General features: G+C 38.2%; 1 protein-coding gene across 1 annotated transcript in view; it reads right to left on the minus strand.

The window, feature by feature from the left end:
* The window catches only part of Nbas (NBAS subunit of NRZ tethering complex), a 285,029-nt gene that overhangs the window by 251,780 nt on the left and 12,099 nt on the right, over positions 1-21,150 (minus strand). Inside the window, exons 7-9 of the mRNA XM_070025017.1 lie at positions 11,554-11,687; positions 7,714-7,847; positions 6,187-6,285 (exon numbers count right to left, since the gene is read on the minus strand). Coding sequence (XP_069881118.1) covers positions 6,187-6,285; positions 7,714-7,847; positions 11,554-11,687 — 367 coding nt within the window. The remainder of the gene's footprint in view (positions 1-6,186; positions 6,286-7,713; positions 7,848-11,553; positions 11,688-21,150) is intronic.

Below are 21,150 nucleotides of genomic sequence, written 5' to 3' on the forward strand. Positions count from 1 at the left end.
TATATATATTGTCACTCAACTACATCCAAAAGAAAACAAAGGCCTACTATTTCAGATTACATAACTACCAGTAATATATTTTAATTAATCAGATTTTTGAAACTGGTTTTCAAATTTAAGAACCTTCAATTTTAATTATGGTCACTCAACTACTCTATGACACAAGAACTACACAAGGTAAAAAGAAAAAATTAACAGAATATGTAATATAAATATAATAGAACATTTGCCTAGGAAGCATCAAGGCCCTGAGTGCAAACCTCAGTGACACAGAAAGGGAAAAAAAATTCTCCTAAATGATAATCATATGCATTTATTTCCTGAATACACATAATCTGCCCAATATGTGATCCTCATGACATAGCTCACTGAATACCCATCTCAACTCCTTTTTCTACTTTCTTAGGGGATTCTTTAAATAACTACAGAGAACTTCTAGAAATGAAAAACAACTGAAACTAAAAACATAGTGCTTAGCTTAAAAAGTATATGCCCAAAAGGACAAGTAAAATAGAAAATAAGTTAAGAACAATTAACGCAGATACTCTTACCCAAATATTTTTTCAAAGTGTAGCAATGAGTTAATCAATAAAGGTTCTCAAATCATACTTTTAACTATTTTCTTTTAATACTCTTCATTTAACAAAAACAAAGCAGGAAACAGAGAGAAAGAATAAATGAATGAATGAGAAAACTGAGAATTATTCCAGGAGACATGATTTCTAGAAATTCCAGAGAAAACTGAGAGATAAAATGGGGAAGTGGGGAAGAAAAAACAAAAAACTCTTTCAAAGAATTTTCTCAGGAGTGGGAATTGCGAATACTCAAACTAAGAAGGCAGCATATTCAATACTAATAAAGTGAACCCCAATCACAGTGTGGTCAAATGTCAGGACACTGAGAGAAAAAAGAAAACATTAGCTGTTCAAGGAAAATGGACAAAAAGCAGTGAAAGAATCAAAAGTAGATTTTAGATCAAGATGGCATTAGAATTTTCTTGAAAGTTAAAAAAAAGGCAATAGCTTCAACATTCTAAGAGAGCATTATTTCCAGTCCACAGTTCTGTCAGGCCGAGCTGTCAATTAAGCTGTCAATTAAGTATGAAGACAGCATCAAGCCATTCTCAGATATTCAAACTCTCAAACTCTCAAAAACATGTTTTCTTCCCCAGAAATTTTCAGAAGACTACCATCCACCAAAACAGAGAAAAATTCAACAGAGAAAATGCAAGAGACCATAAGCAGGTCATGCAACAAGAGAGAAATGTACAAGCAATTCGCAGAATGAGGATGAATGAAATCCCAAAGCAAGAGTTACAAGGTACCTGAAATCAACTGGAGCAGGTCAGAAAGTTCTGAGAGAGACCTCTTCCAGAATATGAAACATGGAAGTGGTGCTCTGGCTCAAGTGGTAGAGCGCTTGCCTTGAGCTGAAGAGCACAGGGACAGTGCCCAAGTCCAGAGTTCAAGCCCCATGACCAACAACAACAACAAAAAAAAAAAAAAAACCCTGCAAACAGAAGATGAAACATACACAGCACTGGAATATATGAAGAACTGAAAAGCAACTTATACTCAGGGGCAGGGGTAAACTTAGGGGTTAAATAAAAACTTTTTATTATTTATTTTCTGAGACAGTCTTGCTATATACCCCAGTTGGCCTCAAACTCACCCCCTTGCCTCAACCTCCTACATGCTGAGATTACAAGTATGTACAACCATGCCTGGCTTGACAACATAAATCATTAACTGTAAGGAAAACAAATACAATAAATCAGAATAGGAGAGCTAAAAAAAAAAAAAAGAATAGAGTGCCTATGTGCTGCCTACAAAGCCCTTTGGAAGTTCTCTTCCACTGTGATACTTTTCAACTCAGATTATTTCTCTACTTTTCAATCATGTTATCCAAACTAGTCCCCTTCCTGTTTCTGCAAAATTCTAAGCAGACCCCTTCAACTCCTACTCTGGTTACTCCCTCTGCAAAGAGCTTTCCCCTCCCAGACCAAGTAACAATAACGCTTACTTTTGGGAAAGGTAATGTTCCCAAGGCAGACAGCCTAGCCGCTCTGTTTGAAAGTCTCACCTGCATCCTACTCTCCCACCCTTAACTCTCCATCTCTGATTTGTCATAGCACATGTCACCTATTCACATACTTCATTTCATCGATCCTTGTCTGCCATCGGCTCACCACTAAGTTCTACATGGAATCCATTTCTCAAATACGTGGCAAACTATAAAGCCAAATATTTTTAATTAGAAATAAGGATGAAAAAACACCTAAACAGAGTCCCAGGGTCACAACAAATTGGAGAGAGACTCGACAAATGGGACTACCTTAAAATAAAAAGTTTCTGCACAGCTAAAGACATAGTAACCAGGCTAGCAAGACAACCAACCAACTGGGAAAAAATATTTACCAGCAATATATCAGACAAGGGGTTAATATCCAGCATATACAGGGAACTCAAGAAACTAATCTCTCCCAAACCCAACAAACCAATGACTAAATGGTCAAGGGAATTAAAGAGACTTCTCAGAAGAGATAAAAATGGCAAAGAAACACATGAGGAAATGTTCACCATCCATGGTTGTAAAGGAAATGCAAATAAAGACAACCTTGAGATATCACCTTGCCCCAGTCAGAATGGCCCACATCCTAAAATCAGCTATCGACAAATGCTGGAGGGGATGCGGAGAAAGAGGAACTCTATTACACTGCCGGTGGGAATGTACACTTAAACAACCACTTTGGAAAGCAGTCTGGAGGGTCCTCAGAAAGCTAAATATTGACCTCCCCTATGACCTGGTCATACCACTTCCAGGCATCTATCCTGAACAACAGGAACCAATATACAAGGACACATGCACCTCCATGTTCACTGTAGCACTGTTCACAATAGCCAAGATATGTAAACAACCCAGACGTCCCACCACAGATGAATGGATCCAAAAACTGTGGCATCTATACACAATGGAATATTATGCAGACATTAGAAAGGGCAAAATAGTGGCATTTGGAGGGAAATGGATGGAACTAGAAATCATGTTGAGTGAGGTAAGCCAAGAGCAAAGAGACAAGAGGCACATGGTCTCCCTGATAAGTGGATGTTAAATCTAAAACATAAGGTGATACAACAAAGTTAACAAGACTTAAGAAACAAAGGACTTACACTCATCTGGTCGAATCACCACTAAATAACCCCACACTGCTGATCATGTACATGGTATATATGTGCACACCAGAAGAAAACCAGGAGGATGACACAGAACTAGAGGGAATCAGGGAAAAACATACAACAGCGGGATCCATCAGCTGCACTGGACATTGATCAAAACGAACTAAGCAACTCAATGGCAGCGATGGGAGGGAGGGAACAAGTGGGAAAGAGGGAACAGCTGATGCTATGCAAAACAAAAGAAATATACATATGACCCAATGTGGAAGAAATAACTGTATTGTCAAAGCTCATAGAACTCATAAATGTTATAGACCACAACAGACAATTTGCCCCATGAAAGTGAGAATGTGTTTATGATTTTAACTAAGCATCACTATCCCACAATACTATGAAATTTGGGAAATTTATGTAATTACTTAATCACAATAAAGAATTTAAATAAATAAAAGTCATGAACTGTTAAAAAAAAGAATGAAAAAACAAGAATGACATACTATAAAGATTTCTTGTTTCACATGTGGATGATATATATAAAACCATAACAGCATCCTATAAACTTATGATAGACATTTTAGGAGAGTAAATAAAAATTTTGTATGTATACATATGATGATGAAGTAAAAAAGAAGACTACACACTTATCTCCCATAAGGAAAAGCCAAAAGATGGTATATAATATTGCAAATCAAAAAATAACAATGTAAGCATTTTATTTAGATGCAATGAGAATCAGAAGAGTCACCTAATAGTTAAAAAGTGATTACTTTTAGTAAGCAAGAATTTTGGTGGTTTGGAAAAGTCTAACACTTGATATTATATGCAAATAATCACTCAGAAAACTAAAACACAAATGTAAGAAAAAATTTAAGACAAGTCCTCTCTTAGAAGACATTTATCATGTATATGGCAGATTCAGGATTAATATTCAGAGTATACTAAAATATTAAGTCCAAACAAAATAAAAAATGATCAAGTATTTCCAGTATAGAAACAAAAATGGCCAAAAACACATAAAAAGTTGTTCAAATTTATAAGTAAGAACAGTAATACAAATTAATACCATAGTGAGAAGGGAATGTGTGTGCATGCATACTTGTGCGTGTCTGTGTGTCTATGGTGCTAAGGTTTGAACCCAGAGCCTCACATGTGCTCAACCACTGAGCTATATCCAGGCCAATAGATACTCTTCTATATCTACCAAATTAAGTAATATTTTAAAGACTGAAATAAATCCATTAAGAGTAATAATAAGACGGTGAAATAAAAAATAATTTCATATCCTGCTGATGTGATTGTATGTAAATTCTATAATTACTCTGGAAAACATTAGACTTTATGTAACAAAGTAGAAGATGAATTTTCCTAATTAACAAGCTACTCCACTCCTAGTTATATGTCCTGCAGAAATTCCTGTAAATATGTGCCAAAGTAATGCACAAAAATTTTTAATACAGTACCATTTTATACACAAAAAGAAGCTAAAAACAAAAAAAACTTTTAGCTATGGGAAAAAAATAGATATGCTGCATGTTACAAATAAAATTAAATGCCCTCGCCGGGTGCTGGTGGCTCATGCCTTATAATCCTAACAACTCAGGAGGCTGAGATCTGAGGATCATGGTTCAAAACCAGCCCAGGCAAAAAAGCCCATGAGACTCATCTCCAACCAACTACAGGAAAACTGAAAGTGGCACTGTAGCTCCAAGTGGTAGAGCACTAGCCCTGAGTGAAAAAGCTCAGGTACAGCACCCAGGCCCTCAGTTCAAGCCCCACAACCAACAACAACAAAATAAAAATTAAATGGCCTCATTGTTAAAAACAAATGAACAAAGTAATATAAACCAAAAAGCAAGTCACATAACAGGACTCATGTCTTTCTATGTAATTCCATGACATATGAAGCTACATATGAGTAAGTGGTAAAATTCTGAAGTAAGGAATGAATAACACAAAGTTCAGGACAGTGGTGTCTGTGCATACAGTCTCTTGCAGTTAAAAAAAATTATAGTAATAAAATTCTGAACAAAAATCAGAGCAAGACATATGACAGAAGGGAATACAAAACTTGCATAAATGTTTAATCAAAAATAATGAAGCATACTGAAAATCAGACAGTATCAAAACTTGTCAACAGCCGGGCGCTGGTGGCTCACGCCTGTAATCCTAGCTACTCAGGAGGCTGAGATCTGAGGATCACTGTTCAAAGCTAGCCCGAGCAGGAGAGACCGTGAGACTTCTATCTCCAATAAACCACCAGAAAACTGAAGTGGCACTGTAGCTCAAGTGGTAGAGCGCTCATCTTGAGCTGAAGAGCTGAGGGACAGCCCCCAGACCCAGAGTTCAAGCCCCACGACCAACAAAAAAAAAAGCTTGTCAACAGGCACATTCATTCCAAAATGCAAAACTTAGGTAAGGTTCATCTGACTCAAAATGATACACACTGCATGTAGAGCTCAAACAGCCTGTTTAACTGATAAAATATGTGTAAACCTGATTCTCAAATGTCAAAATTAAAGGGGGAGACTCACTGGAGGTAGAAAAGCCTAAAGTTTCCTGTCAACCTTAATACAGTTGGCAAGTAATAGAGAAGGGCAATGCATGCTATATGAAGAATAGATACAGTTACCAAGAAGAACTGAGCAAGCAGCAAGCATTAGCCCTAACTAGAGAGATAGAAAGGGAGAAATTAACCCTTCCATAAGACACTTTATATGTATGACTTAGAGCTCTCTCGATAATGTCAAGTTGGGTATTATACTCATTTTACCAACAAGAGAAAAAAGTACAGAAAGTTAAGAGGAAAAAAGAATTCCTCAGTAAGATTCCCAGTGTCCTATTTGGTTGAGAGAAATTGAGTCACCAGACAGGTAAGCAAGATCAGTAGATAACAGCGATATTATAGAAACATCACTACACACAAGAGTACCAAAAAAAGCCTCAGAATCTGTGCCAAGATTTCAATAGCTACCTAATAGTCTACTAAGTAGAAGACCAAATAGCCACTTACCTATGAGCAGGATGGTAGACAGCAGTGTTTATCCCATGTGGGTAATGACTGCTGAAGCTGAAACTGTGGCTCTCCTGGTAGCTCTGATTTGTCCCAACACTAGGTTTAAGAAGGTACATAAGAAATAAATACCATTAAACCACAATGGATATCACTGAATAACAAATAAAGACAGTTTAAAAGACAGGGTTTTGTTGTTTGTTTGCTTGTTTGCCAGTCCTGGGGCTTGAACTCAGGCCCTCGGCACTGTCCTTGAGCTTCTTTTGCTCAAAGCTAGCTAGCACTTTTCACTTGAGCCACAGTGCCACTTCTGGCTTTTTCTGTTTATGTGGTACTGAGGAATTGAACCCAGAGCTTCATGAATGTGAGGCAAGCACTCTACCACTAAAGCCACATTCCCAACCCAAATCTAAGGGCTTTAGTAGGCTTTCATTTGAATTTGCATTTGAATCAAAGTCAAAATGCTCTGGCTGTTCTGGAACTCAAACCCAGGCCTTCACAGATGCTAGGCAGGTACTCTGACTACTGAGCCACACCCTTCTCAGACAGGGGTTTTTTTTAATGGCTGAGAATATAAAACAACCAAAACTCTTATGATATTACAATGGAAAGGTTAGTGAAAAATCTAATAGCTTCTTATAAAAAAAAAAAACTATATCTCTCTCTCCAGTTAGGGCTGTTTGTTGCTTCTCAGCAATAACTACAATAACCCAGCAATCCTACTGTAAGATAATGACCCAGGAAAAATTAAAATGTACACCATAACGCCTCATACAAGAAAGGGCATTGTAGCAGTATTTGCCATAGACCCAAACTAGAAACTTCAAAGTCTATCAACAGAGGATGAGAAAAACAAACCCTCAAATAATTCATGTATTTGTATGTGAATGTCTACGTAGTCACAAAATACTAATCATCAGTAGAATGAATAAGTATTATTTGAATGAAGGCCTAAGCAAAAAGAGATCATCCTAGATGATATTCCTCTAAGGCCAACTACTCCAATGGGAAAATGAACACTATGTTAAATTGAAACTTGTTCTGAGGAGAGATGTAGAAGACATGCACTGAAAAGGGATACAAGACAACATCCTACCATGACAGCAACGTTCTGTATCTTGATAGGGGTTTGAATTGCACAAACGTATGCATTTGTCACAACTCACTAATGGTACAATTAAGATTTTGTAACTGTATAAAATTTTACCTCAAAAAAAACTTATAAGCTAATACTGAACTCTAGTGATAGGTATGCTAAAGCAGTTAAGTACTGACATCTTGTCGTTAGGCTACAATAGCTAGAGAGGGATGAATAGGTGGACAGGAGTATGATACAGAAAGCATGTAAGATTCTAATTCCAGGATCCATATGTAAGCTATATACAAGTTATTCATTTCATTATATTCATTTTTATATATTACATCTGAAATTTTTCATACTGTTAGAAGAAATAAAAAATTCTGGTATCTAACACTAAACCAGAAAGATAAACATTATCTATCAAATCTGATTCCCAAGATCTTTACCTTACAAGGTAACTTCTAAGTTCTCCTCGATAATTGATGACCAGAAGTTCTGCAGACCACTGTGCACTTGCTTTGTATTCTAAAAATATCAAGCCAGCAATTGCATAGCTCAAATCACCTGCAAAACTGGAGTCCTGTAGAAGAGGGGGATATGATGTTACTGATGAGATACTAGATAAAAGCTAACATATGCATAAATGAATAATATCTAAGACATTACTTTGACACGCAGGTCTAGACCAGCCCTCCCAAGCAAAGGCTAGAGTCACAACACCCTCTTTGGATGAGATGCTCATCTAGGTAGGCAAATTTCTATCCAAATTATACATTCATTGCTAAAAAGAAAGTAATAGTGCTATTCAGCCTCAGAGAGCTCTTAAGAGCCTCTTTCCAGACATAAGCTTTCAAATGTCAGTTTCTATTGCCAGCAGCAGCCTGTGCTAAAAGACACTCTAATTATTTTTCCATTTGCCCAATCAGCAACTTAAAGGAAAGGATACTTAAAACACTCCATGTCAACCTTTTTTCCATGCACTCAATATGACTAGAATGAAAAGATCTGAAAGTCTGAGTCCTTGGGAAGCCTATATAATACAGCTATCACCACTGAACATGATTCAAATCACACAGCACTGCAAGGTATGTCACTTTGGATGAGCTGGAGGCAACTGAGAATCAATACATGCTGGGACATTCTCTCTCTGCCACTTACCTGCCTAAGAAAAAGACATAAAATGCTCTGACTGAAAGTACCACCTCTGTCCCAGGAAAAAGAGAGCGGGAGTCATACCAAAACGCGTCTATAGAAACAGATCCTATTAAGTAATCCCCACCTCCCATCCGTTTTCTTCATCTCTTTCTTACCGCTTTCCCAGTGTGCCAACTCTATAGCTCAAATTCTCTTTCCTTTGTCTAGTCACGTCTCCACAATTCACAGCCCCTTATTAGGATAGCATAGAAGCCTGAGTCTGCTTCCCTGCACTTTCAAGTTTTTGTGAAGCTCCATAGAGGCAAAAGTATTATTGTCAACAAAAAGTGTATGCCATTTTTCCTGTTAATCTATCAGTTAATTTGTCATTTCATTTGCAAGTTCTCAATCATTTAAGAGGGTACATTTAAGACAGCAGAGGAAAATGTTTTCCTCTCAACACTTCAAATGATTTCCCATAGTCCAGAATCATTTAATGAATATCTGTTGCATGCTTATTTTGAATTGAGATGCACAATAAATACGAATGAGCAGACCAAATTTCAAAGATTTAGTGCCAAGAAAAGAATGCAAAATATCTCACTAATAACATTTTATTCCGGGTACAGTGGCTCATGCCTGTAATCCTGGAGATGGAGACTGGGAGGGGTGTTGTTTGAGGCCAGCCTTGGCAAAAAATTAGCAAGACCCAATCTCAACTTTTGAAAAGCTGAGTATGGTAGTATATAATTAGAATGTGGTCCAGGCCAGCCTGAACAAAGAGCAAGAATGTATCTGAAAAGTAACTAAAACCAAAAGGACTGGCATATGACTCAAGTGTTAAAGCACTGGAATTCAAACCCCAGTACCACCAAAAATAACCATAAAATAAAAATAACCATAATGATTACCTGTGGCAATCTTAATATTTTAGATATACAGGAATAAATATAGTCTTAAATAAATTTTACCTGTTTCTTATTATAGCTGCTTGAAATTTACAATTACCTTTGACCACATATATAGTGCTCATTATAGTCCCGTGAGACAGCCCTGGTCTAAAAAATAGTAATGTGAACCTTAGTTTGGTTTTATAGGAGTTTTCTCCTATAAACCCAGAGTGCTTTTTCCACATTTTTCCACTCATTATTTCTAAATGAAAATCATGCTCTTTATCATTGGTGTCAACACATTTCTCACTAGAATAAGTGAAAGAGCTTGCAGGACTCCGCAGGTCCTACTCAGATCAATGAAATAGAATCTCTGTGCACTGAGCCTGAGAAGTGTGTTTTTTATTTTTCTTTTCTTTATAAAGTTCGCAAGCAGTGCTATCACAGAGAATTAGAAACTGCTTTTGTTAAAAAGCACTGACTTTACTTAGGTCCCTAAAGTAACTAAAAGCAGGATCAAAGCCTGACCTCTCTACCCTTGTTTTTGGAAATGTCTCCTTTATTTAGGGTTGGATTCTTGCTCACCTGTGCAGAGTCTGTCTTCTGGTGATGCCTAGCCTTACCCCTGCTCTCAAGGCTGAAGCTACAAAAAGAGGCATAGCTGAAGAACCTTACTGTCCACTTTTACAATACTTGCTTTGGACACTCCCCCCAAGAGGGGTCTCAAGTATCCAGTTTCTGACTTAAATCTGCAGTCACCTTGGATTCCAGAAATATCAGATTGCCCTTTAAACAGGAAAAAAAAATACCCACAAGAGAAATTAAGGCCTCCCAGTCCCAACAAAAGCAACCATCTCAGCGGAACCAGACATCGCCCTCAAGACATCAGGACTGCTCTGGAATCATTCTGCAAGGAAATTATCCTGAGATAATGACCAACCAGATCACAGCTGGACTGAGACCGAATCACTCATCCCTCTCACCCTGCCCCCAATTCTTCCTCTACTTAAACCTGGCTGCCATCTTCCCAAAGTGGCCATTTTGATTAAAAACCTTTCTGGCCTTGTTACTTTTACTTTTGTTGCTTTTGTAGGGCACCCCCTACAACTCTGGGAATCCCCAAAGTTAGGCCTCTGGCCTATGACTATGGCCACATGCTAAAATGCATCCAGATGTCTTGTTCACCTAAAGAAGGAGGAGAAAAACTAGAAAGCACTAGACAACTTGAGGAGACAATTAGCACTGAGCTACTATGATAGTCATTTTGTTCCCTTCAACCTCTGTTTTCTAGATATTTAAGTAGAAATGATATCTGATCAATCTACTCCAAAGGTTGCTATGAATAGTAAAGGAGAACAAAAATCAGTATCATTAAGAAAGTATAAAATAATATGCAAATAAAAATTATGACCATCATTGTTTTTCTCTACTTGCCCTTTTAATTTCTACCCATTTTAAATAAGGAACAAATTCTAAGTCCACTAGAAGTAATTCTGGATGTGACAACTCACTGATTTCTTCCCCTCGGTGGAATTTTATAAGACAAATTGAGATGGTCTAAAATTAATTACAAGGCCAGAGGATGGAACAGTGATAGGGAAAGTTAATCAGTGAACAGGGTTGGAGGAAACTAACAAAAAAACTATTTATGTCAACAGCGTGATTTCAATCCTATCAGGGATGACCACCAGGCCCTTTCTAACTTAACCCCACCAATTCAAAAGTAGTTATTATTTCTCCTATGGACTGTACCCTGTCCCAGGCTTTTCCTGCTTTACATCTTCCCCAGCCCACTCTCCATAGACAGTGTAGGTTCAGTGTAAACCGTGCTTCTCCTTTCCCAAAGTATACAAACATACTCTTAAGTCTCGGTCCAGCAGACGTTTTCCAGTGCTACCTAGCCTCGCTGCTGAAGTTGTGAGATGTTGTCTTGTGACCTAGTTCTTTCTTTTTCTCCCTAGCCCCTGTCTTGGCTCAATAAACCCTCATACTCAGAGGCTTATTGAGTATTACCAGTCTCAAGTCTTATTGAGTATTAACTCTCTCAAGAATTTACTTATTTCCAGATAGTTTCCATCTGCAAAATACAAAACACAAAGAAAAAATAGTAAATGGATATAAATCTGCAACTAGATTGACTAGTTTAAGTTCATAGCTTATTATTCTGATTTACTTGTATTTCTCTTCCTCTACACTGAAGTATCTATACATGGAAAGTACCAAAAAGAGGAGAACAAGGTCATCACTCAAGTATGCACCCACCACGGAAATGACGAAGAGCTCACTCCCCATGAGGTCAAACACCCTCACAGTGCCAGTGCTCTCAGCATAGGCCAGCAGTGTGCAATCATAACTCCACGCCACCCGTCTCCACTGAGGCTTGGGGTCTTTGGGAACTAGAACAAAAAAGCAAGAAGGGCTTTTAATAATGTGTTATAAAAACAGCTAACACAGCAACTGTAATTTAAGTATCTACCTGATTATATATTATTTCTCATGCTTCATTCAACAGCAAAGCCCATTTCAAGTTCAAACACAAGCTGTTGCAAACTTCACCCAATTTAGTTCAGAAGCAAAGCCCACTGATGCCAGAGGTCTGAAGAATGCAGAGCATACTCTGGTCTGGTAAAAAGGCTCAGGAATATAATTCAAAATGCTAAAGAAACTGAAAACAATTAGGAGCCTAGAAGGGGGTAGAACTGGCTCTCCACAGTAACTCTGCCCAAATTCTGGCAGAATCCAGAAGTGTACTAGCAGAGATCAGTGACTGTATGCAATCTGTCTGGGTCAACTCTGGTCCCAGGGAAGCACATAAGAGGGTAGAATATCCTTCTAAGGTACCGCTGGCTAAAGTTAAATACATCAACTGCAGATTTGGGACAAACTTTTGCTTGGATTCTTCTCTAGTGTTAAAATAGTGACAACATGCCAACAAACCTGACTTGGATCATATGCATATATACCTTACCCAAAGTAAATCATGAAGAAATAGAAAAATCTCAACAAACCAATAGCATGTAATGAGATTGAATCAGTATCCAAAAAAAGGTTCTCACAAAAGAAAATCATAGGACTAGATGGCTTCACTAATGAGTTCTACCTGATATCAATTCTTGAAATATTCCAAAATCTTGAAAAGATTTTTCCAAACATCTTCTATAATGTCTGTATTACCTGGATACACATAAATAGGAAGTATACACCAATATCCTTAATGAATACAGATGTAAAAATTCTCCACAAAAATGTTACTAAACCGGAAGTGGCGCTGTAGCTCAAGTGGTAGAGCGCTCTCCTTGAGCTGAAGAGCTGAGGGACAGCACCCAGGCCCCGAGTTCAAGCCCCACGACCGACAAAAAAAAAAAAAAATGTTACTAAACCAAATTCAATGGCATACTAAAAACATTCACCATAATCAAACAAGATTCAACGCAGGGATACAAGAATGGTTCCATGAACACAAATCAATGAATAAAATATACCATATCTGTCCTTCAACAGCATGAGGAGCAGAAGCTGTTATGATCACCTCAATTGATGTAGAAAGACATTTGATAAAACTCATCTCTACATGACAAAAGCACTGAACATGATGAACCAACAGCTAACATAATAGTCAATGGCAACAAGCTAAAAAGCTTTCTCTCTAAGATTTGGAATAAGACAAGGATGTTCACTTTTACACCTTCCTTCAACATAATACTGAAAAATCCTAACCTGAGAAATCAGAAGAGTATTCAAATTGGAAAAACTGTCACTATTTGTAGATAATATGCTCTTATATATAGAATACTCCAAAAACTACACTTAAAAACTGTCCCAATTAATAAATGAATTTAGTGAAGTTACAGGGTATAAAATCAGCAAGCAATAAAGAGAGACTTCTCTGAAGAGGAAATAAGAATGGCCAATAGACACACAAAGAAATGCTCAACCTCTCTAGCTATAAAAGAAATGCAAATCAAGAGCAAATCAAGACAACACTGAGATTCCAGCTCACTCCAGTTAGAATGGCTACAATCAAGAAATCTAGTAACTGCTTGGTAAGAAATGTACGCATTATCCTGCCCATGTAATTGTAACTCCTCTGTACAGTATGTTCACAAATAAAATTAAATTAAATTAAAAAAAAAAAAAAGAAATCTAGTAACAACAGATGCTGGAGGGGATGTGGCCAAAAGGGAACCCTACTGCATTGTTGGTGGGAGTGTAAACTTGTTCAACCACTCTGGAAAGCAGTATGAGGTTCCTCAAAAGACTCCATATAGAGCTCCTTATGACCCAGCAATCCCACTTTTGGGCATTTGCCAAATGATCACAAACAAGGTCATACCAAAGCTACCAGCACAACCATATTTATCGCAGCATTATTTACCATAGCTAAGATATGGAACCAACCCTGATGCCCCTCAATGGATGAATGGATCAAGAAAATGTGATATATATATATCTATATATCTATATAGGTATATAGATATATAGATATATATATCACACACACACACACACACACACACACACACAAACAAACACACATATATGAATTCTATGCCTCTGTCAGAAAGAATGACATTGCCTCTTTTGTTAGGAAATGGAAAGACTTGGAAAAAATTATATTGAGTGAAGTAAGCCAGGCCCAAAGAAACATAAGTCCCATGGTTTCCCTTGTTTGCAATAACTAGTACATGTCTAGGACATGCAGAGGTCAAAGGCCATGTACATACCACCACATGAGATAATGTTAAGCAAAATGTACCACAAGGCAGGGACACAGTGGGGTTTTTTTTGTTTGTCTGCTTGCTAGTGTTTTTAATATATTTACAATGCACTATGTGATTCTTTTGTTTCTATTGTAGGTTCTTCCCCCATGGTATAACCCATGTTTTCATTGGATTTGATGCCTGTGTCCTGCATCTTCTATATACATTTTTGTAATTTGAGGAGGGGAAGGGATATTGCAGAATGCTTAAATGGGGATGCAGGCTGACCCACTGTGATGACTAGATATACAGGACACTACATTGAAAACGAACATTACAATGTGTGTGTGGGGCGGGGGGTGGGATAAGTTGGGGAGGTGGGGAGGGAAGTGATGGTAGGAAGAAAATAAAGGAGATAACAATACACACTATGAAATGTACTCATTACCCTACTCATGTAACTGTAACCCCTCTATACAACATTTTTACAATAAAAAAATTACAAAAAAAGTCAGCAAGCAAAAATCAGTAGCAAGGGATGGGGTGGGGGTGTAGCTTAGTGTTACAGTGTTCACTTAGCACATGTAAGGCACAGGATTCAATTCCAGCACTACTAAAAAAAAATTAGTGTTACTACACACCAATAACAAACTTTCTGAAAAATAATAAGTTTTTATTAATAAGTTACAAAAAGATGCAATACTTGGGAATAAATTTAACCACAGGGGTGAAAGATTTTTACATTGCAAACTATAAATATTGCTTGAAGAAATAGAAAAAATGGAAAGGCATTCCATATTCATAGACTGGAAGAGTCATTTTAAAATGTCCATATTACCTGAGCATAGTCATACATGTCTATAATAATACTCCACTGTGATATTTTTAAGTTATTATTTTCAGTCAGGCACCAGTGCCTCACATCTGTAATTCCAGCAACTTGGGAGGTTAAGATTGGTAGGATCTCAGTTCAAAGCCAATCCAGGCAGAAAAAAAAAATTCATAAGACTCCTTTCTCGGTGAAGAGGTACCTGCTATCCTAACTCTCAGGAAGACTGACATAGCATATTATGCCAGGACATGCCAGGAAAGGAAAGCAAGACCCTTCCTCAAAAGTAATGAGCAGGGTTTGGAACGTGGCTTACTGGTAGAGTACTTGCCTAGCATGCATGAAGCCCTGGATTAGATTCCTCAGTACCACATAAACAGAAAAGGACAGAAATGGAACTGTGGCTCAGGTGAAAGAGTGCTAGCCTTGAGCAAAAGAAGATCAGGGATAGTGCCGAGGTCCTGCGTTCAAGCCCCACGACTGGCAAATTAATAATAATAATAAGCAAAATACAGTGCTGGAAGAAAGGCTCAGTGGTAGGAATGCCTGCTTAGCAAACTGGAGGGCCTTAGTTTTGCTCAATATTAGAAAACAAAGATAGCATTTTCTTCTGTGTGTTACATTTGTCAAATCATGTTATGCTTCCTATATACCACTTTGCCCTATTCTGAGCTCCGCAAAAATCAATCAATGTCTTATTCAACATTGATATACTGGGACCTAGGATGCAGTGATTAATGTTTCCCTAATGAGAGAGGCCCAGATACTCAGATACTCTATACCATCAGGGCAAGGTAATGGTAAGGGACTAACATCCTTCATAAACACCCAACAGTTCAACATGAAGTATTTAATAGAAGCCTTCTCCACATAAAAGATGTACTGTGTAGAACTCATACTCTTCTTGCCTTCTGTAATAGGTTTCTAAACATAAGGAGAGTCCATAAGACACTGCTGAATGTCTTCACTTTGCCTAGGAATCAAAAGGCAGAAGGTATACACTAAAAAAAACCTAAGAAAAGTCTTTCGACAAGGGATACTCTAATAGATTTGTCCTAAAAGACACGGCATACAGTCTGTAAAAGCTATTTTTAAATACGAGTAAAATGAAAAGAAAATCAGTTTTGCTTCTTCAGACAACTGAAAAAAATTCAAATTTGGAAGAAGACAGAAACAAAATGATAAACATGAGGATTAAAAATGTACATATGCACAAAAGCTAAAAACCACAGTAAGAATCAACAAGAGGACAACTCTGCCCGAACCACACGCACCATTTTCCATCATGTTTTACCTGTGATAACAGACTTTCCCTCTTATTTCACTATGATGATATAAATTCATTTGTGGTACAGTCTGTTTCTGTGTGAAATAAGTCCTATCTGAAAGGGACCAGTTTCTGCTACTACGGCTGGCTATAAACTGTAATTTCTGAAAACACAGCATGTGTTTTAACCAAGATAGAGATATGTTCTCATTGCCAGATAAGATTTTCACAAAATAATGTGAAAGTACAGACTTTATCACTAGATTTTTCCCGCCACCTGTGTGCTCTGGGAAAGGAATGAACAGTATATAGAGCTTTACAGAATAATTTTCTACAGAACTGATATCAAGAGTTTCTGAAAACTATTCAGAAAGCCTGACAGTGAAAGAAAGGCAAGCAAAACCTGACGCTTGCTATGTGCTCTCCTCATCAGCTTCAGCCTGTACGCTCATCACTCTGCCCACCTCCGGGCTGTTGTTCTCTCCTTGAACTCCCTTCCCCTGGCTCCCGCTCTGGCTTCTCCCACCTCTGTGTAGCATGCAAGCCAACTCAAAGATTTCATTTCCTTCACATCTCTTATCCTAAATAAGCATGCATTTGTTAGTTTCGTTTTTATCATCTGCATTGTTCACCAATCTGTAAATTCCAAAATGTCAGGAGCTATGTTCATTTAGTCCATCACCTTCCTCACCACACCCTAGTACTGCTGGTTCACGGTGAACACTCAAATGCTGAAGGAAATTAGAAGTGGAAATGACAAACCAAGTCTATTCTCATCATTGCCAAAACTGGCCAGGTATGCTTCTAGGGTGATCCCAGAGCCTTTAGTTTCCTCATCTGCAAAGACATGAGTTCAAGGAACAATCTCTCACACATACCCTTAATTTCCAAGCACATTAATGGTCACTGTATGACATACATAAAAGCTAAATATCTAAGAGTTTAAAATAAAGGTAGAACTAAAAAAAAAACTTGAGAGGAACTTAACAATAAAAATTCTACAATAATAAATGTCTAAGTACAATAGGAAATCCTCAAAGGTTAAAAATATAGTTACCAATAAAAGAAAGAAGGGAAAAAATGGAGGGGATAACAAAAGGAAGAGAGAGGAAGGGGGAAAGGAGAAGGGAAAGGAAAGAGTGAAAGAGAAAAGGGAGAAAGGGAGATAGGGGAAAGGAAGAAAGGGAAGGGAAGGAGAAAGAGAGAGAAAGACAACAACTAAGACAAAGAGAAAGGGATGGAGGAAGGAAGGAATGTATATTACTTTTTCAATAAGAAAAAGTACTTCCTCTAAAAATACAAAAAGGAGCTGGGCGCTGGTGGCTCACACCTGTAATCCCAGCTACTCAGGAGTCTGAGATCTGAGGATCGTGGTTCCAAGCCAGCCCAGGAAAGAAAGTCTGTGAGACTCATCTCCAGTGAACCACCAGAAAACCAGAAGTGGTGCTGTGGCTCAAGTGGTAGAGTGCTCGCCTTGGGCTGAAGAGATAAGGGACAGTGCTCAGGCCCAGAGTTCAAGCTCTATGACTGACAAAAAAAAAAAAACTACAAAAAGGAAAAAATAATCTGAGTCTCCTAAATCACTGTACTGAAAGGAAATAGTTTGTAGTCTACGCTTCTCAATCTTTTTTATGTCAACAGAGTATAAAAATTCCTATTTGCACAGCACTAGCAGTAAACACCAACCAGGCAATGAGAAGCCCATCTGGCCACAAGAGGGCTGGTGGGCTCCAGCATTCCTCTACTAGGCAAGGGAATTCTGTCTATGGCATCACAAATTCAAAAATATGAGACTCTTTTAATTACATAAAACAGGCCTAAAAAAAAAAATCTAATTCCAGGCTGGAAAGGTGGCTCAGTGGTAGAGCGCTTGCCTTGCATGCATGAAGCCCTGGGTTTGATTCCTCAGCACCACATAAGCAAAAAGAAAAAAGCCGGAAGTGGCACTGTGGCTCAAGTGGTAGAGCGCTAGCCTTGAGCTGAAGAGCTGAGGGACAGCGCCCAGGCCCAGAGTTCAGGCCCCACGACTGGACCCAAAAAAAAAACAAAATCTAATTCCATGTACTATATCTTAGGTCACTATTAATACCAAAAGAGAAGACCGAATTAATATAAATGCCCAGCAAACAGAGCCAAAACAAAATGCAATCTGTATTTAGAATATTCTCAAATGGCCTATCTTTTATAAAACAATAATTGAAAAATATCAAAGTGGAACCAAATAGCTCCTATTTCTGTTTGCAGGCTGTGCAATATGTAGTTTCAAAACTGTATTAACAACAATCTGGCTCTTTTTCTCCGGGCATACACATGAAACATCATTTGGCATATGGGAACAATTCCCATAAAGATGAGTCAGATAATAAGCAAATGATCATTACCTCACGTTATATGAAATGGAAAAGGGCCATTAATGCAGCGTTAAGGTCATAAATTCACACATTCAGAAGCCAACAACATAAAACATTAGTTCCCAAAGCATTATCTCATCTATGCTGCCACATTAACTGTACACACTAAAAACTCTAACAAATATAATTTGTATGAAATACAGAACAATTAAGCTTCCATTTTCATGTAAACTTGCAGCTTTCTTGGTTTACTTACTAGCTAAGAGCAGGTGTCTAACTCCAAAGCTCAAGTGGACCCTGCACGTCCTGTATTGATCATCCCCACACTCTCAGCATGGTCCTGGGAGCCTCGTTCACGCTCCCCAGGCCTCCACCCAGCAGAAGGAAATACACATCGGAATATCCCACATTATCCTTTCATCTTCATTCATTACTTAAGCTAGGTCTGGTCTATTCTAATAAGCACTGGAAAGGAAACTACAGAGATAAGTTCTGAAATTCCAGAGCTGCAAGTTTCAGGTAATCAACATCAATACTAACTCACCTTATGTTATTCTCAAAGGGCTAAGTGATGAAAACGAAGATTCTTATCTGCACATACTGTTTTTGTATAAAAACAAAAGCATGTCTATTCAGTAATAGATGTAGTTTTGACAACATAGTATGCATAATATTGTACAGATGTTTCATGAGCTTCTAAAATGACCAACAAAGAATAGGAAAATATATTTTAGCCATATATTCATCCATAAACATCATTTGACTAGTTCCCAAGTACTATTATCCAAATGCTAGGGTCAAAATTTGTGTGCATACTATGTGTCAGGCACCAGGCTAGGAACTAAGAATCTTTTTAAAGAGAGGAACAAGACAACAGCACTATCTTCAAAAATTTATGAGCTAGGCTAGGAATGTGGTTCAGTGGTAGAGTGCTTGCCTTGCATTCATGCAGCCCTGGGTTCGATTCCTCAGTGCCAAATACACAGAAAAAGCTGGACGTGGCACTGTAGCTCAAGTGGTAGAGCGCAAGCCTTGAGCAAAGAAAAGCTCAGGGACAGTGTCCAGGCTCTGAGTTCAAGCCCAGGACTACTAAAAAAACAAAAACAAAAAAACAAAAAAAAACTTATGACCTAATTGGGAGTCAAATAAACAAATCAACAATTTAAAAAAAAAAAACCAGGAGCCAGGCACCAGTGACTCACTCCTATAATCCTAGATACTCAGGAGGTAGAGTGCTCGCTTGCCTGGAACTGAAATGCTCAGGGACAGTGTTCAGACCCAGAGTTCAAGTGCCATGACTGAAAAAAAAAAAAAAGGGAAAGGAGTAATTCAGACCAGTGGTTTCTATCTGTAATCCTAGCTATCAGCTATTCAGGAGGCTAAAATCTAGAGGACTGTAGTTCAAAGCCAACCTGGGCAGAAAGTTTTGCTAGACTCCATCTCCAAAACAAACAGCAAAAAAAAAGCAGGGTTTGAGGGGTGGCTCAAGTGGGAGAATACCAGCCTAGGAAGTGTGAAGCCCTGAGTTCAACTCCCCCTATGCTGCCACCACCCACCAAAAACAGAAAAGTAAACTAAGTGTCAAAAGGTTAAGTGTGAAAATACAGAGACAAAAGAAATGAGTAAAGAAACACGGGTAGGGCAAGGAGGAAAGGATTGTTAAAAGAGCTGATGCATATACAGGACTAATTAGCTCAACGTAAAGTTGAGAGCTTTCAGACAGAAGGTGCTATACCAAAGCATGAAGAGCATGATGGCACTGGGAAACTCACACTGCTTTGCACTAGCACACAGGACTTGCTGGGGCTCTCTCACAGTAGCTAGGCTAAGAAAAGTCAAGTATCCTGAATTTGAAAATATGAACTGCATTTCATAGTGCAGATATTCAGAGATATTAGTAGAATCATAGTCATAGTAACAAGTAACCATAGTAATAACATTTTTTTTTTGTCAGTCGTGGTTCTTGAACTCTGAGCCTGGGTGCTGTTCCTCAACTCTTCAGCTCAAGGCTTGCACTCTACCACTTGAGCCACAGCACCACTTTCGGTTTTTCTAGTGGTTGATTTCCTGCCAGGGTGGGCTTTGAACTGTGATCCTCAGATCTCAGCCTCTGAGTAGCTAGGATGACAGGCGTGAGCCACCAGCACCTGGCTAACAGTAACATTTCTAGGTATATATTACATGTCAGATGTTGTGTGAAGTTTTGCATATATTACCTCATAATTTCTCCATTACTCCATCTACCAAATTATGCACATATTACAAACAAAAATGAGGTTCACGGAGTTTTATTAGTTTTCTGTCAGTCACCAAATAACTGAGATAGCAGAGGTTTCAATCCATAGTCACTTCCCATTTCCTGGGGCCAAGAGAACAGTAGAATACGTGCAGAAAGTGCATGGTGGAGCAAAGCCCACAGTGGCCAGGACCCCAACGTCCCTCTTAGAGGCACACTTCCAATGACCTTTAGAAGCCCCACCTTCTCAAGTTCTACCATTTCTCAACACTGACACAGGGCAGTGACCACAACTGTAGCGATGAGCCTTTGGGGTCACTAAGATCCAAATTACAACTGAGAGATAGGTAACCTGCCAAAAATCATATCTATAGAAAGTACCAGGGCCACGTACAAAGGTTAATCTGATAGAATCCTCATTTAAAACTAGTCATCACTGCTCTAAATCCAAATCGAAACTGTACTTTATCCCAAAA

This window comes from Dipodomys merriami, unplaced genomic scaffold, assembly GCF_024711535.1.
Source record: "Dipodomys merriami isolate MVZ:Mamm:240054 unplaced genomic scaffold, mDipMer1.0.p SCAF_17, whole genome shotgun sequence".
Taxonomy (NCBI): Eukaryota; Metazoa; Chordata; class Mammalia; order Rodentia; family Heteromyidae; genus Dipodomys; species Dipodomys merriami.